The sequence below is a fragment of the Bufo gargarizans genome, chromosome 4, assembly GCF_014858855.1.
Source record: "Bufo gargarizans isolate SCDJY-AF-19 chromosome 4, ASM1485885v1, whole genome shotgun sequence".
Taxonomy (NCBI): Eukaryota; Metazoa; Chordata; class Amphibia; order Anura; family Bufonidae; genus Bufo; species Bufo gargarizans.
In genome coordinates, this window is record NC_058083.1 from 519,539,831 (window position 1) to 519,557,962 (window position 18,132).

General features: G+C 44.4%; 1 protein-coding gene across 1 annotated transcript in view; it reads left to right on the forward strand.

Moving 5' to 3' along the window:
* Window positions 1-14,790, forward strand: part of LOC122934389 (zinc transporter ZIP9-like) — a 32,600-nt gene extending 17,810 nt beyond the window's left edge. Inside the window, exons 5-7 of the mRNA XM_044289814.1 lie at window positions 11,717-11,802; window positions 12,497-12,631; window positions 13,236-14,790. Coding sequence (XP_044145749.1) covers window positions 11,717-11,802; window positions 12,497-12,631; window positions 13,236-13,475 — 461 coding nt within the window. The 3' untranslated portion in view covers window positions 13,476-14,790. The remainder of the gene's footprint in view (window positions 1-11,716; window positions 11,803-12,496; window positions 12,632-13,235) is intronic.
* The last annotated feature ends 3,342 nt before the right edge of the window (window positions 14,791-18,132 follow it).

Sequence of the window (18,132 nt, forward strand, 5' to 3'; positions counted from 1 at the left end):
AGTTCACCTCGGATCACCGCTTTATGGGTCTCCCATACAATCGGTGGTGAGGGAGGTGTGGGGCCTGCATTATTCCGCTGGAAGAACTCGGTCAGTGAGGAAGCTAGTTTCTGGGAGTTGGCTTGATCTAAGATGAGGGTGTCATTGAGGCGCCAATTCCATTCCCGTTTTGGAAGAGAGGTCAAGGTGAAATGTATAAAAATTGGGGAGTGATCTGACAAAGTAATATTACCTATTTTGGCGTGCAGGAGCAGTTGGGCATGTTTTGAGGATAAGAAGAAGTGATCCAGTCTATGGTATGAGGACTTGGCATGGGAGAAGAAGGTATAATCCCTACCAGAGGGGTTTAGAGTGCGCCATGTGTCAAACACACCTAGCTTTTTCAAGGCCAGTTTCAAACGCCTCAGGCGTATGTGTGTAATAGCCAATTTCCCGGAGGAGGAGTCTAAGCTAGGGTCAAGGGATACATTAAAATCTCCCCCTAAAATGACAATGCCCTCTTTGAAGGAGGATAGGAGCGTGAGGGTCTGAATCAGCCATTGGACCTGTCCCCTATTTGGAGCGTAGACGTTAGCCAGTGTGATCTGGGTGTCAGCAATTGCGCCCTTCACAAACAAGTACCGACCATCCGGGTCTGAGGAAGAAGCCGAGACTACGAAGGGTAGTTGCTTGTGAATGGCGATGCTAACACCTCTGCTAGCCGAGCTATGTGTGCTGTGGTACCATTGTGAGAATTTTTTGGGTGGAAGATTAGGTATCTTACCCGACCGGAAGTGGGTCTCTTGGAAGAATGCTATGGAGACTTTGTCTTTCTGCAGTAGAGATAGGATCTGCGATCTCTTACATGGCTCATTCAGACCTCTCACGTTGAAAGAAGAAACTATGACTTCAGCCATCCCCGGGTAGTGGTTGGGTACAGTGCATATCATCAGTTGTAGACCAATCGAGCGTGGAAGAAGGAGGGAAAGACACGGTAGGAGAAGGGAGGACACAGACAAAATGAATAAAACATCTGCAAATAAAATAAAAGAAAGTTAAATGCAAAAACCAGCATAAAACACAGAGAGATGAAAGCTCCACAGGGCGCCCGATGTTGAAACGATCCTTTTGCATGACGGCGGACAGCCGGGATCCACCGGGCGGGGGGTCTCGTGGAGCCCTTGGGGGCCAAAAGGAGGCCATCAGGGGGTAGGGTCGTGAACCAGGTCAGATGCTGGCTAAACCCCAGCTTCTCGGGGGGGAGGGGGGGGGAAAGGTAATGTGAACCATAAAACTTAGCAGTAACAAGGTCCCAAATAGAACGAAAAGGGAAAGTCTTTTCCGTGCTGTAACAAAGGACGCCATCTGGGTGTCATCAGGGGTCACAGGCTGGGTGACCGCCGAAGGAAGTGCCCTTTTAGTGGGCTGTAGAATTGGTTAGTGTCCCATAGGCGGCATATCATCTCAGCGGTGCGGAGGAAACTCGGAAGTGGCGGGAAGATGGTGTTCCCGGTTGGGTCTGGTAGCTTTACCCGAGGTGACAGTATTCCACTGGGCCGGGCTTGGAGGCGAGGGTATTGGCTCTCCCTGGTCGGCAGGCATCCAGGACAGTATTTCCAGCGGTGAAATACCCATGTGAACCCAGGCAGCGTTTAGATCCTGAGGGGAGCGTATAGTAATCTGTCTCCCGTTCTTCATAACGGCCAGGCCGAATGGGTAAAGCCATCTGAACTGGATGGCAGAGGCCTTGAGAGCTTCTAGGAGTGGCCGGAGAATTTGGCGTTTCGCCAGCGTAGTAGGAGCCAGGTCTTGAAAAAACAAGATCGGTGTGCCTTCAAATCCCAAGCTGTCTGCTTCTCTACTTGCTTTCAGCAGAGCCGCAGTGTCCACATAACTAAGAAGGCCACAAACAACATCTCTCGGCGGCTCAGAGCCTTTAGGTTTAGGTCTCAAAGCTCTGTGTATCCTCTCAATTGTGATTTTCGCAGCTCTGTCCGTTCCCAAAAGATTCGCAAAAATTTTGCATGCGATTTTTTTTTTTTTTTTTTTTTTTTTTTTCCAGAGCTTCCGATGCGAATGATTCAGGCAGGCCCCGGATGCGAATATTTCGCCTGCGGCTGCGATTTTCTTGATCCTCGATGCGCAGCAAAGCATCATTAAGCAAGTCTTTTTGCGAATTTAATACTGCGCATATTTCTCCCTCATGGCGAATAATCGCATCATGCGAATTTTCTAAGTCCGCCACCCGCTGCCCCATGCTGCGCAGATCTACCTTGATCTCTGCTAGGTCTTGTCGCAGGGGAGCCAGAGCGGAGTCCAGGACCTCCCGAAGTGCCTTCTTTGATAAAGTTCCACTCCGTTTTCGGGCTTTGTAATCCGAGATGTCAGAAGCGCTTCCTGCTTCAGAATAGTCTTCTCCCTCAGAATGCTGAGAAGCAGCCGGCGCCATCTTGGGAGTCTCAGCTCCACGGGCCTTGGGCTGCTTTTTCAAGTATTGCTCCATGTCTGGCTGCTTGGAGCGGACCTGGGTGGTCTCTAAAGGGTCCTTGCTGCGGTCTCTCCCCACTTTGCCCATTTGCGCAGGTAAAAAAGTGCTTTTAATGGGGTTAATCACCAGCTAGTCGGAGGAGCTCAGCAACAGGCAGCCATTCAGGAAGGCAGCCAAGCTCCGCCCCTATAGTAGTTATATTCTTGTACATAGGAGCAGTAATATAGTAGTTATATTCTTGTACATAGGAGGCAGTATTATAGTAGTTATATTCCTGTACATAGGAGCAGTATTATAGTAGTTATATTCTTGTACATAGGAGCAGTATTATAGTAGTTATATTCTTGTACATAGGAGCAGTATTATAGTAGTTATATTCTTGTACATAGGAGCAGTATTATAGTAGTTATATTCTTGTACATAGGAGCAGTATTATAGTAGCTATATTCTTGTACATAGGAGCAGTATTATAGTAGTTATATTCTTGTACATAGGAGCAGTATTATAGTAGTTATATTCTTGTACATAGGAGCAGTATTATAGTAGTTATATTCTTGTACATAGGAGCAGTATTATAGTAGTATATTCTTGTACATAGGAGGCAGTATTATAGTAGTTATATTCCTGTACATAGGAGCAGTATTATAGTAGTTATATTCTTGTACATAGGAGGCAGTATTATAGTAGTTATATTCTTGTACATAGGAGGCAGTATTATAGTAGTTATATTCTTGTACATAGGAGCAGTATTATAGTAGTTATATTCTTGTACATAGGAGCAGTATTATAGTAGTTATATTCCTGTACATAGGAGCAGTATTATAGTAGTTATATTCTTGTATATAGGAGCAGTATTATAGTAGTTATATTCTTGTATATAGGAGCAGTATTATAGTAGTTATATTCTTGTATATAGGAGCAGTATTATAGTAGTTATATTCTTGTATATAGGAGCAGTATTATAGTAGTTATATTCTTGTACATAGGAGCAGTATTATAGTAGTTATATTCTTGTACATAGGAGCAGTATTATAGTAGTTATATTCCTGTAGATAGGAGGCAATTTTTATTAGTATAAAACAAGCAAAAATACAATAGTACATTCCGAAATGAGAATGAACAAACAATTATTAAACTGAAATCATACATATCATCAAAATAATAAGTTTATAATAACTTTAACTTAAGAGTCCATTGCAAATAAATGGGAGAAAAGATGAATAAATAAACATAATTCCAGGATACATGAACCAGAAATTACTCCAAATATACATTCTTCCATAATTTTTCATTCCCGCCCTTTCTCCTAACTTCTATAGATCTGACCCACCTTAGCTCCGACAGGATGAGGTTTACGGCTTTCTCATGGTTGAAGGGCTCACTGTGGATGGACACTCTTGTTCTTGTCTGCCAGTGATAGTATTTAACGATGGTTATAATCAAATGCAGGGTCCCCCGGTCAATGTCAGCTACCTGTGATGTCACACCATATACAATGTCTGGGTAGGTCAGAGACTGCAGCCTTGGGATTTTTAGCTTGCTGGCTATCTCCTGCCATATCTGTCGCCCTCCCCAGCACTCGGTTATAAAATGTTCCATAGTCTCCTCCTGCTGACAGCCCAAGGGACACATGCGATCTAGAACACTCAGGAACTTTAAATTGCCTCTGACAAAAAGCTTCCCATGGAATGACAGCCAGGCAATGTCAAACAACTTTGCAGGAAGCCTTGGTCCGTTGAGGAACCTGAGACTTTCCTGCAAGGTGGCCGTTGTACAGTCTCTCAGTGCTGGCTGCAAGTTATAGAAGGCCCTACAGATCTTTATATAGAGATCCTTCCTGGTCTTAGTCTCCAGATACACCTTGTCTATTCCCCATTTCTTCACACACTTTAGACCATATTCCAGGTACTGGGGGAGGAAGCCACGAGTAAACCGACCCCTCTTGAGACTGCCGCCTCGCACCCAAGACTCTGCAAAAGGCAATATCCAGTCCCTGACACTGTTCGGCCCACAGGGAGCTGCTGTTTGAGTCCAGGCAACCAAAATTACTTTCAGAAACATGGAGTCAAAGAACACCCTTGGATTTAACATATCCAGCCCACCCTCTCTCCTCTGTAGGTAGGTGATCCCTCTTTTTATTGGGTTCAACCTGTTCCCCCACAAAAGTTGGAAGAACAGGCTAAAGAGCCTAGCCGAGAAAGGTTCTGGCAAAGGAAAGACAACAGAGACGTACAAGAAGACGGGGACCAGGTAAGTCTTCAACATAGTAACCCTTTCTCTATAGGTCAGCCTCCAGTTCTTCCATCGCTGAACCTTTGCATTTCCGGAATCCAACTTTTCTTCCCAATTTAGTTTGGCATTATCTTCCCTCCCAAATTTGACCCCAAGGATTTTAATATAGGTGGAGGCCTTTGCAAATTGTGGCAGATCAAAGTCTGGATCAGTACTTAAAGTCCAGAGAGCTTGACTCTTCTCAAGGTTGACTAGAGACCCCGAGGCCTCCGAGTAGCTTCTGATGGCTGCAGACAACATCTGCACCTCACGAGGCTCAGATATCACCACAGTCACATCATCCGCATAGGCAACTACTTTCAAAGGCAAGCAGTGGGGGACCGGCACCCCCTGAAAATCGCACTCCTGCAGTGACCTCAGGAACGGGTCCAAGGCAAACACATACAGCAGTGGACTCAAAGGGCAACCCTGTCTCACCCCTGCCTCTACTTCAAAAGTGTCCCCTTGCCAACCATTGATTAGAGGAAAGCTCTTCGCCTCACAATATAAAGTTTTCAGCCAATCTACAAATTGTCCTGGAATACCGTACTTTGACAAAGTGGCCCATAGATACTCGTGATCCACTCTGTCAAAAGCTTTAGCCTGGTCCAGACCTACAACATATCTCCCACACCTCAGAGCTTTACATCTCTCAAACATCTCCCTTATCGAGATGACTGCTCCAGAGATGTTCCGCCCTTTTACTGTGCCAAACTGACAGCCTGCCAACAGTGCCCGGGACAAACAGACTAACCTAGAGAACATGATTTTTGCCAGAATCTTCCTGTCAACATTCAAGAGGGCAATCGGCCTCCAGTTCTTGATGTCACTAGGCTCCTTACCTTTAGACAGCAGAATTAGCGAGGACACCCTCATGGACGGAGGCATCAGGTGATTTTCTAGACAATTTTTGTACACGTCCACGAGGATTGGGGCCAAGTGGTCTACGAACTTCTTATAGAATTCTGCTGTTATACCATCTGGACCTGGTGCCTTCTTCAGATGTAACTGATCAATGGCCACTTTAACTTCCTCCACCGTTAATTCTGCTGTCAAAGGAGAAAAGTCCACATCATTAGTATCAGGACCTGGAGTTGCCTCCAAGAATTGAGTCATCTTCTCTTTATCCAAAACCTTCTTCTGAAATAAGCCAGCATAGTAAGATCTCACCACCCCCAGGATACCCTCCCGAGATTCCTGCAAAACACCCTGGGAGTCAGTGAGACCTGCCACCGATCTATTAGCCACACGTTCCCTGCAATTCTCAAAGGGATCAGGAGCCCCTAAGGTCCCATAATCCCGTTCCAGAACCAGGGAGGTGTACCTGCTGTACTGATACTGACTTATCTCAGATTTCAGTTGGTCGATCTTTTGTTTTTCATCCCCACCCGCCGAATACAGTGACTCCAATTCTTTCCGCAGCCTGAGATACTGGCTATACTTACTCTTCCCTCTTTTAATTGACAGTCCCTGTAAGAGGGATCTGATCTCCACCTTGACATCCTCCCACCAGTCGGCCACGTTGTTATAAAAGTCCACTCTCTCAAGCTGAACCTGGAAAAGAGAGTGGACACAATCCTGGACATAGACATCATCCAGGAGGCTAGAATTAAGCCTCCATAGCCCTCTACCAATATCAGAGCGTCTAGTGGCTCCCAAGCAAAAAAACAAAGCCAGGTGGTCAGAGTAGGGGACGACCTTCTCACTTATCCCGCTAACAGTCTCTGTGGGGTTCACAAACGCCATGTCAATTCTACTGCTTCTGTCAGCACAAGAATATGTGAAGTTTGGCTTCCTGCCACCCCATGTGAAGACATCACTTAGGCCAGCCTGCGATATTATATTACTTAAGACTCTGGAGTCTCTGACCACCGCCCTGCCCGAGGACCGGTCACCTGATGACAAAGTGACATTAAAGTCCCCCGCCATTACTACAGGTATAGAGGTGAAAAGATACTGCTTCACATCATTAAACAGCTGGATTCTCTCAGCCACTGTCTGTGGGCCGTAGATGTTAATAAAGCGGAGCCGTCTACCATGGATGGTCACTTCCAGCACCAGGCACCTTCCCATAGCTACCTCCGTTAACCTGTGCACAGTCACGTCATTTGTGTTAAACAATATGGCCACCCCGGTATAAGGCTCCACAGCCAGCGACCAGCAAGAAGGACCAGACCGCCATTCACTCTCAGCCTCACGTAGATGCCCCAAGGTGTTCAAACGTGTCTCCTGCAGAAAGATGACATCTGCATCCAGGTATCTGAGGTGATCGTATACCGCGTGTCTGGTCCTTCTTACTTTGATGCTGTTCACATTGCTCGAAGCAACTTTTAGAAAAAACCCAGCCATCACAAGACAACATAGAAAGAGCAGATAAGTGACTCCCATCAACATAGGTCAGGATCAGAGGCTTCCTGCCTACCACCGGTCTCCTTATCTGACTCTACAAGGGCTTCTACAGGAGGGGGCTTCTTCTTTGTTGGGGGGTCCCCTGTGTCTGCCTCACACTCATTATCTATTCTCTGTTGCTCTTCCTCATAATCCCCATCAGACTCTGATAACGCCTCATATCTGTTTGATAGGACCATGACACCTGCACCGGTACTGACTTTTTTCCTGGTGTTTTGGCCCAGGTTATGTTCCTCCTCAGACTTACGGGAAGACTTATCTTTTTTCCTCCTTTTGTTCCTCTTGGCCTCTTCATATACAGACGGTGATACAGAGGCGGCTGCCTGAGACTGGTCCTGAGTGACCACCTCCATGGTGCCCTGTGTGCTATCTGAAGGCTGAGGTTCGGGTGTTGTCTCACCTGACCCCTGTTGTACCTCGTGCCTCGTCAGTATGGTCCCTGACATCAAAGCCTCCTCCTCTATAGCGTCTGCGGCCTCCGCTAACTCCTCATCTGGAAGCTCCCTGCATACGTTATGCCAGGCATCTGGGCAATCCTTATGTGAGTGGCCAATCTGCCCGCAGAGATTGCACCTAACGTTCTTACATGTGGCACTCAGATGGCCGAGCTCACCGCACAGGTTGCACTTGACCACTGTGCACACATTTGCCACATGACCGACTTTGCCACACTTGAAGCACTTTCTAGGTTGCCCAGGATAAAAACAGACGGCCTTCTCTCTACCGATAAAGAAGGAGTTAGGGAGATGTAAGGTGATGTTATTGTGCTGGCGCAGCTTCACCAGCACCTTCCACCCTCCAGTCCAGACACCATCATCGTCCCTGTTCTTAGTGAGATCGGACACGAGGTCACAGTGCCTCCGGAGCCACACCACAATGTCCTGGGGAGGAACAGATTCATTCCAGAAAATAACATTCACAATAACAGTGTCTGGCTTGGAAATGGGAATGAAAATGAACTTATTCCAGCCCTCGGTGTCTCTAACCCTGGCAAAGTTTGCCCAGAACCTATCCAGACTAGACATAAGCTTAAAGCTCACATCATAGCCCTGCCTGTCTGGTAGATTTATCACCGCCAGGATGTCCTCTGGAGCAAACCCCATCTGGTGGCACAGGAGTTCCCTCACCACAAACCTCCTATCGGGGAGGTCCTCTTTGGTGCCTCGGTGCTTAAACCTTACCACGTTCCTCCTCTTAAACGCCTGGCCTGTATAGCCTGCACTGGAGGTGAAGGATGGAGCGCCGCGGCTCCAGGCATTTCTGGGAGGATCCTGACTGGGCTCACTACCTTGAGTATTGGGCCGCGCGTCTGCACTAGAGAGGACAGTCTCATCCGACGTGGGTTGTGTTAAGGGGGGGAAATTACAGACATCATTCCGTACACCCTCCTGACCACCATCCACCTCTATATCCCACACAGACTGTACAGTATCCCCAGCCCCCAACCCCTCAGGTACAATATCAATGTCCCCGGTCTGTGCCCCAGTAACAGAGCTCTCCTGCGTCACCGCATCACCCTGACCCATGGATACATGTCCACTGTCCTGCTGTTGGGCTGGCTCTGCTGGGACTTGTGGTGCCACATATCCAGGATGTTGCTCAGGGACAGCTGAAGGTTCTTGCTGCTGCTCTTGCCCACCTCCCTTCTGGAAAGAGAAACTTGCAGGCTTCAGTATTGGTTGTGTCACTCGCCGGGCCTCATCTGGGGACACGGACCCTGATTGTGCTCTAGAGGAGCGGGATCCAGAGTCACTGTTCTGTCTCTGCTGTGAGAAGCGTTCCTGGTTCCCGTAGGACTCGGCCAGGGGCCCCATCCTCTCCAGGACACAGTCCATCTCCTTCACCACCTGTGCCAGCTCTATGCTCAGTGAGTGCAGCTTGGTATCGTACAATGTCTTACTATCGGGGTGTGCAGTTTTCAGGTTATATATACAGTCTATCTGCATCTGTAGCAGTTGTTTGTGGTGCCTTAACTCCCCCATTCTCCTTACCAGTGCCGGGATCTCCTCCGCCATCTGCAGCTCAGGTGCTCTCGTGGTCTCCTTCACCTGCTGCCCTGGTCCGGGCAGGGGTCTAGGCTGTTTGGATTCACCGGTCTCCTGCAGCTTTGCCTTCCCAGCTTTACTGCTAGTACTTGCGGTTGCATCTGCTGAGGCCTGTTCACACTTTGCAGTGTTTGTAGACATGGCATTCCTGGTTACCTGCAGAGGCATTGCTGCAGATCTGGTGCGGCCCTGACAGGCCATGCTGGAAGCCACAACTTGCTGTTTCAGGTTTTCTTGCAGTGTTTGTTTCTCCAGTGATGTCCGTCTCTGTCTGTGTGCAGGAGAGGGGAGCTGCTCACCTGCTGCACGGCCTGTGCTCATCACCCCTGCACCTTGCTGGCTGGACTTGGGATCCGCTTGCATCTTCACTGCACTCACTTTCCTCTCTTCTTCTTTCTTCAGAACAACAATACTTCCTTCATTCTGCTGCTGACTGGAAACTTTGGGATTAGTATCCACTTTAGGAATGGTTTGGGAGTTTTCTCCCAGTGTAGGCCTGGAAGCCTGGGCCTTGCTGAGGGAAGTTCCCCGCCCGGGCTGGCCACACCCTGGGCTCTGGACAGACATCCACAGGCTCAGGAGAGCTACTCACACACGTCCTCACAGCTAGGAGGCAGTATTATAGTAGTTATATTCTTGTACATAGGAGCAGTAATATAGTAGTTATATTCTTGTACATAGGAGGCAGTATTATAGTAGTTATATTCTTGTACATAGGAGGCAGTATTATAGTAGTTATATTCTTGTACATAGGAGCAGTACTATAGTAGTTATATACTTGTACATAGGAGCAGTATTATAGTAGTTATATTCTTGTATATAGGAGGCCGTATTATAGTAGTTATATTCTTGTACATAGGAGCAGTATTATAGTAGTTATATTCTTGTATATAGGAGCAGTATTATAGTAGTTATATTCTTGTATATAGGAGCAGTATTATAGTAGTTATATTCTTGTATCATAGGAGCAGTATTATAGTAGTTATATTCTTGTACATAGGAGCAGTATTATAGTAGTTATATTCTTGTACATAGGAGGCAGTATTATAGTAGTTATATTCTTGTACATAGGAGCAGTATTATAGTAGTTATATTCTTGTACATAGGAGCAGTATTATAGTAGTTATATTCTTGTACATAGGAGCAGGTATTATAGTAGTTATATTCTTGTACATAGGAGGCAGTATTATAGTAGTTATATTCTTGTACATAGGAGCAGTATTATAGTAGTTATATTCTTGTACATAGGAGGCGGTATTATAGTAGTTATATTCTTGTACATAGGAGCAGTATTATAGTAGTTATATTCTTGTACATAGGAGCAGTATTATAGTAGTTATATTCCTGTACATAGGAGGCAGTATTATAGTAGTTATATTCTTGTACATAGGAGCAGTATTATAGTAGTTATATTCCTGTACATAGGAGCAGTATTATAGTAGTTATATTCTTGTACATAGGAGCAGTATTATAGCAGTTATATTCTTGTACATAGGAGCAGTATTATAGTAGTTATATTCTTGTACATAGGAGCAGTATTATAGTTGTTATATTCCTGTACATAGGAGGCAGTATTATAGTAGTTATATTCTTGTACATAGGAGCAGTATTATAGTAGTTATATTCTTGTACATAGGGGCAGTATTATAGTAGTTATATTCTTGTACATAGGAGCAGTATTATAGTAGTTATATTTTTGTACATAGGAGGCAGTATTATAGTAGTTATATTCTTGTATATAGGAACAGTATTATAGTAGTTATATTCTTGTACATAGGGGCAGTATTATAGGAATTATATTCTTGTACATAGGAGGCAATATTATAGTAGTTATAGTCTTGTACATAGGAGCAATATTATAGTAGTTATAGTCTTGTACATAGGAGCAATATTATAGTAGTTATATTCTTGTACATAGGAGCAATATTATAGTAGTTATATTCTTGTACATAGGAGGCAGTATTATAGTAGTTATATTCCTGTACATAGGAGGCAGTATTATAGTAGTTATATTCTTGTACATAGGAGCAATATTATAGTAGTTATATTCTTGTACATAGGAGGCAGTATTATAGTAGTTATATTCTTGTACATAGGAGCAGTATTATAGTAGTTATATTCTTGTATAAAGGAGCAGTATTATAGTAGTTATATTCTTGTACATTGGAGCAGTATTATAGTAGTTATATTCTTGTACATAGGAGCAGTATTATAGTAGTTATATTCTTGTACATAGGAGCAGTATTATAGTAGTTATATTCTGTACATAGGAGGCAGTATTATAGTAGTTATATTCTTGTACATGGGAGCAGTATTTTAGTAGTTTTATTCTATATTCAAGAAGGATGTTCTTGTGCAACACAAGATGGTCATGGTGCCAAGCCTCTCCCACCCTTCATCACCAGTTATCTAGTTTCAAACTGGCAACCTATCTGACCACTTGGTGGCACTAGTATTCTTTTTAAACCAGTCTGGGGTGCATACTCTCATAATATAGTTACCAGCCTTTCCTTTTTCTCCATAGCCGATGGAGTTGCCCTCGGAGCAGCCGTTGCATCCTCTCAGGTGTCGGTACAAGTTATTGTCTTCTTTGCAGTAATATTACACAAGGTAACAAAGATTTCATTCTAAGAGTGAATGCAGCCTGTTATGGTGTTTGTTGTGTGCACCTTGCTTAACTTGGCCGGTATATTCTGTTTACCATACTCTAAGTTATGATGCGGCACCGTGGCTTAAATGCTTGGCCGGCAGATAACTGAACAGATTTGGGGGATATGAGAATCAAGCAATTAGATTTTAACTACCTAATCCTTTAGTTTTCAGGGTGATAGGCCGCTGCCAGAGGAGCCGGACTGCAGCTCTCTACATTTTCCTATTAATAACACTTGCCCGCTTGGCCATGTGTATTCAGGGCTTAAGGAGTGATAGCTGTCAGTTGAATGAGTGTTCATCTGACAGCTATTTTATGTGTATGGCCAGCTTAAGAACCACCCTATTGTGCTGCCTGAACCAAGATAAGCAGCTTTTACACTGAAAATAGGAAAGTGTAGAAGGCCAATATTGAGCAGAGGACAGGAAAGACCTGCTGCAAAGCAAACCTTCTCATGCTGTGAAGAAAGGGCGAAGAGTAGTTCTTTTAAGGACCACCCCAGAGGAACTAAGTGCACAAAATACATTTATGAAAAATTTGTGTTTGTAGTACAAAAAGAATAAATAAATAATGGTGGTTTCCTTTAAAGCCACACCACTGTGTGATATTACATGACAGATCGCTGACTCTGTTCTGACTCTTCTTCTTCTGTAGGCACCAGCAGCATTTGGTCTGGTCTCGTTTCTCATGCATGCGGGATTAGAGAAGAAACAAATTCAGAAGCATCTCCTGGCGTTCTCAGTAGCTGCTCCGCTCCTTACAATAACAACTTACTTAATTCTTAGTATGGTAAGTGGAAAATGTAGACCTGGAACTGAAGACTAAGCATAGGCCAAGTGGTAGCAGCAGATTGTGTTATTGCTCTACTTTTGATTGTCATGATGATAACTTTTTAGGATGACCAGCCAATAATCCAGAGCGTTTCATAATCTGTCCTCTATTTGGTGGTGTTACTCATATCATATCATATATCAGATCCTGAAAGGCTATTCCTTCCATCAGTGAGGTATACCATCTCTTGTCGATGGATCAGCTTCTGACCGATAGAACCATAGAAGTTGGTTGCACGCAGGGACAGATCTCATCGAGACCTTTTCATGTACCTTAATACGGGCCAATCTTCTAATGGTAACCCCCTCAACAACTAGACTACCACTATTGATCCCTGGATATCCAGAAGTGGCAAAAGGACTGGATCACCTGAAAAGAAGAGGTAGGTAGGGAAGGTAAAGAACTGGACCACTTGATAGGAACCATAACCATCTAGACCACCTAGGACAATACGCCTCCCACCCAACAGAATGGTGGAGCAGGGTATAGGGATGAATTACAGGTTTATTATATACTTCCATCTGCACCTATTACTCATTTTTGTTTTTCTTGTTTTCTTCAGACGGGGGGCTCCCTACAGCACAGACTAAGTGCAACAGGAAACGGGATGTTGTTCTCTGCCGGGACTTTCCTTTACGTGGCGACTGTTCACGTGTTACCAGAGATTAGCGGCAGGGGGCACCATCAACACCAAGGAGAATCAGAATACAGACCTCAAGGCCTAGGACTTTTGGAGAGCCTGACGCTGGTGGTTGGAGCTTTCCTGCCGGTTCTGCTTTCCTTAGGACTTCACGATGGCTGAAAAAAATGTCTGGAGCGTCTGCTCCATTCATAGTGCCTGTAGTAGATGCTGCCATTTTTTTAAGAGATGCACAACAATGACCGGTGAATGAAGCATTCAATCCATTGGGATAAACTTTTTGTATGTTTTAAGATGCACATGTTGAGAGTTGTAGTGTAGTAACAACATAAGTGCTGCAGTATTTCTGAGGACGGGGACATAAAATGATGAGTGAGGGACTGTTTTCTTATTATTTTTTAATTGAATGTTTTTAGGCTCATTTAATTGAACCCTTGTTGATACCACATGCAGTAACAAAGAAAAGGACCCTGTGGGCGGAAAGCCCCTTGGGAAGTGATGTCACTCTAGATATAAAAATCCATCTTCACTGTATGCTCCTCATAGTAGTAATAGTAATGGGTGGTATACTTCCAACATCTCAAGAAGGTTATGGGGTGTCAGGGCGTGGACTCATGGACTCTTATTAGACCATGTTGCCCTATTATTTTAGGGTTTGAGGCCCTGGGTTAACTTTCATTGTGGCATATTGATGAACAGGCCACAGCAGTGGTCACTGAGACCTGAAAGGTAAGGCTGAATTGAAATATGTGGTTTTTACCCTCAGAGTAAATGCGAATATGTAAGATGAAAAAAAGGAACCTGGAGGTTGCCTTTGAAGTAGTTAAGAACACCTATTTCAAAATGCCCATTAGAGACGTCAGAATTAATAGTGGAAGGTCCTCCATCAGTGCTGAAGAGCAGCTGTCACTCTGGAGGACCAACACAGCTGTGCATTACACGAGCCAGTGTAATTCTTCACTTCTCCTATGGTGGCGCTGCAGGTGAATCGAGCAGTTGCTGCCAGGTTCCCATGCCAATGGCTGGTGATCAATGGGGGTTCCAGTAGTAGGACTTCTTGTGATCCAAACCCAGGCCTTTAAGGCAAATCAGCAACCTTTGGCGCTCCAGCTGTTCTAGGACTACAACTACTCACAGAGTCCTTCTTTCACTTCTATGGGAGTTACAAGTACAGCCAAGCAAATGTGCATGCTGGGAGTTGTAGTCTCACAGCAGCAGGAGGTTGCTGATCCCTGCTCTAAGGCCTTCTTTTCTTGCCTGTGAAGCTTCCAAGGCCAAGTTTACTCTGCCAATGGGAAGGAATGTTAGAATTCCAGGTGGAGTTCTCTATCCCTTTAATTACTGAATGAGTGTCAGGCAAAATGCAACTAGTTTTACACAGTAGATTCTTGGTCTCTAATATTTTGTGCTCTACTTGGCCTTTGTATCTTTGCTGAATCTCTAAATATTGGGACATCGATGCAATTCTAAATTTTTTGGCTCTATACACCACCACAATGGATTTGAAATGAAACGAACAAGATGCGCTTTACCTGCAGACCTCCCAGCTTTAATTTGAGGGTATTTACAGCCAAATCAGGTGAATGGTGTAGGAATTACAACACTTTGCATATTTGCCTCCCACTTGTTAAGGGACCAAAAGTTATGGGACAGAATAATAATCATAAATCAAACTTTTTAATACTTGGTTGCAAATCCTTTGCAGTCAATTAGAGCCTGAAGTCTGGAACGCATAGACCTCACCAGACGCTGGGTTTCATCCCTGGTGATGCTCTGCCAGGCCTCTACTGCAACTGTCTTCAGTTCCTGCTTGTTCTTGGGGCATTTTCCCTTCAGTTTTGTCTTCAGCAAGTGAAATGCATGCTCAATCGGATTCGGGTCCGGTGATTGACTTGGCCATTGCATAACATTCCACTTCTTTCTCTTAAAAAACTCTTTGGTTGCTTTTGCAGTATGCTTTGGGTCATTGTCCATCTGCACTGTGAAGCGCCGTCCAATGAGTTCTGAAGCATTGGGCTGAATATGAGCAGATAATATTGCCCGAAACACTTCAGAATTCATCCTGCGGCTTTTGTCAGCAGTCACATCATCAATAAATACAAGAGAAGCAGTTCCATTGGCAGCCATACATGCCCACGCTATGACACTACCACCACCATGCTTCACTGACGAGGTGGTATGCTTGGCATCATGAGCAGTTCCTTTCCTTCTCCATACTCTTCTCTTCCCATCACTCTGGTACAAGTTTATCTTGGTCTCATCTGTCCATAGGATGTTGTTCCAGAACTGTGAAGGCTTTTTTAGATGTTTGGCAAACTCTAATCCGGCCTTCCTGTTTTTGAGGCTCACCAATGGTTTACATCTTGTGTTGAACCCTCTGTGTTCACTCTGGTGAAGTCTTCTCTTGATTGTTGACTTTGACACACATACACCTACCTCCTGGAGAGTGTTCTTGATCTGGCCAACTGTTGTGAAGGGTGTTTTCTTCACCAGGGAAATAATTTTTCGGTCATCCACCACAGTTGTTTTCGGTGGTCTTCTGGGTCTTTTGGTGTTGCTGAGCTCACCGGTGCGTTCCTTCTTTTTAAAAATGTCCCAAACAGTTGTTTTGGCCGCGCCTAATGTTTTTGCTATCTCTCTGATGGGTTTGTTGTGTTTTTTCAGCCTAATGATGGCTTGCTTCACTGATGGTGACAGCTCTTTGGATCTCATCTTGAGAGATGACGGCGACAGATTCCAAATGCAAATAGCAGACTGGAAATGACCTCTGGACCTTTTATCTGCTCATTGTAATTGGGATAATGAGGGAATAACACACACCGGCCATGGAACAGCTAAGAAGCCAATTGTCCCATTACTTTTGGTCCCTTAACCAGTGGGAGGCACACATGCAAACTGTTGTAATTCCTGCACCGTTCACCTGATTTGGATGTAAATACCTCAAATTAAAGCTGACAGTCTGCAGGTAAAGCACATCTTGTTTGTTTAATTTCAAATCCATTGTGGCGGTGTATAGAGCCAAAAATGTTAGAATTGTGTCGATGTCCCAATATTTATGGACCTGACTGTATCTGAATTTCTCTTCTTACAGCTTCCCTTTACTCTACAGGATATTGTGAGTTCGGGTTGCCTACCAGTCGCTTACTTCCTGTCTGGGTGACCACCATCTGTCTACATGTGACCACAGGAAGTCCTACCTAATGTACAAGTCATTCCCATGTTATATTGAATTATTGTAGGCCCCTTCCACTGGTTAGATGGGTGGAAAATGTGACGCAGCAAGGAAGATTGTATGCTATGTTGTATCTGAGCACCAAGGCGTAGGCTCGGGGTAGATATGGTGTAGCAACTATAAATAGGAATTACCTAGAAGGGGGATCCTCTCTTGGCATATGATCATCAGACTTTCTAATTATTAAGGGGGCTGTCCTCTTCACACCAAATTTTCTCAGTGGAGATCAGCGGCAATAGCATGGCCAGCTGTCTGATCCCAAATGAGGACTTGGAGGTCGGGCCCCTACCTGTCACTCTTTTAGAACCAGGAGAAACAACAGTAACTCGGTGCCTCTTCTATATCGGGCCAAATTGGTGCTTCCTCTGTAAATGTCAATTGAGTGATTATAGCTGGCAAGGGGGGGGGGGGGTATAGAATTTACTAGAATATCAGTTTTTGTTTTTTTTGTAAGTTTTTTCTTAAAGCCTAACTTAACTATGTTTTAAAGCCTAACCTAAAAATTCTGGAGGCTGCAGTTAACATCCCGTTCCGTCAATGTGACACTTTTCAGGAAGCGGAGATAAGAGCAGCTGTTTGCAAGGTCCTTGCAGTAAATAGGTGCCCTGCTGGGGTTAGTAGTCGATCTATTTTCTAACCCTATGAAGTTGGTATTTTTGTAAGTCAGGAGGAGGGGGAAGCACCAGGGACCAGATATCGTCCGATATCTCGGCTTCCTAGATCCCCAGTTGGGGTTAGGGATGGGTTTAACTGGTATCACTCCAGAATTTTTGGTTTATAGTAGAGTAAGGCTGTAACATTCCAGTGTTTGTTCACATTCTCATTTTGTCATTCCTACACTAACTGTAGGCTGTGTCAGTACGTATCCGTGTTGTATTTCGCATTCTATTCATATTTGAGAAACTGAAATTAAACTGTCCGGTGAGTCTTTCGCAGCTAAAATGTATTTTTCTAATAAAACCTATGGTAACATTTTGTGTATGCAAATATGTCTTTGTAAGCAGGTGAGTAACAACGAATAGAGTGTCCTCTACTATGGAGACCTAAGATGGGACCGTAGGGGCAACTTGTAAGTTTTTATCAAAGGCCATGAGCACGAGGATTGAAGAAAGTTGTTGTTGCCAGTGGCTGCAAAATCATAGCCATTAGGGATGAGCAAATCGACTTCGGATGAAACATCCGAAGTCGATTTGCATAAAACTTCGGTCCAATACTGTACGGAGCGAGCACTCGGTACAGTACTAGAATGTATTGGCTCAGATGAGCCAAAGTTATTACTTTGCGAAGTCTTGCGAGACTTTGCATAATAACGTCAGAAAATTATTTATACTGCAAAAAAAAAACATTTCCCAAACTCTGGAACCGACCCTGAGTTGGGAAATGTTTAATTTTTATTGTAAAAAATAAAAAAAAATCTATGAAGTTATTATGCAAAGTCACGCGAGACTTCGCAAAGTAATAACTTCGGTTCATCTGAGCCAATACATTCTAGTACTGTACCGAGTGCTCGCTCCGTACAGTATTGGACTGAAGTTTTATGCGAATCAACTTTGGATGCTTCATCCGAAGTCGATTCGCTCATCCCTA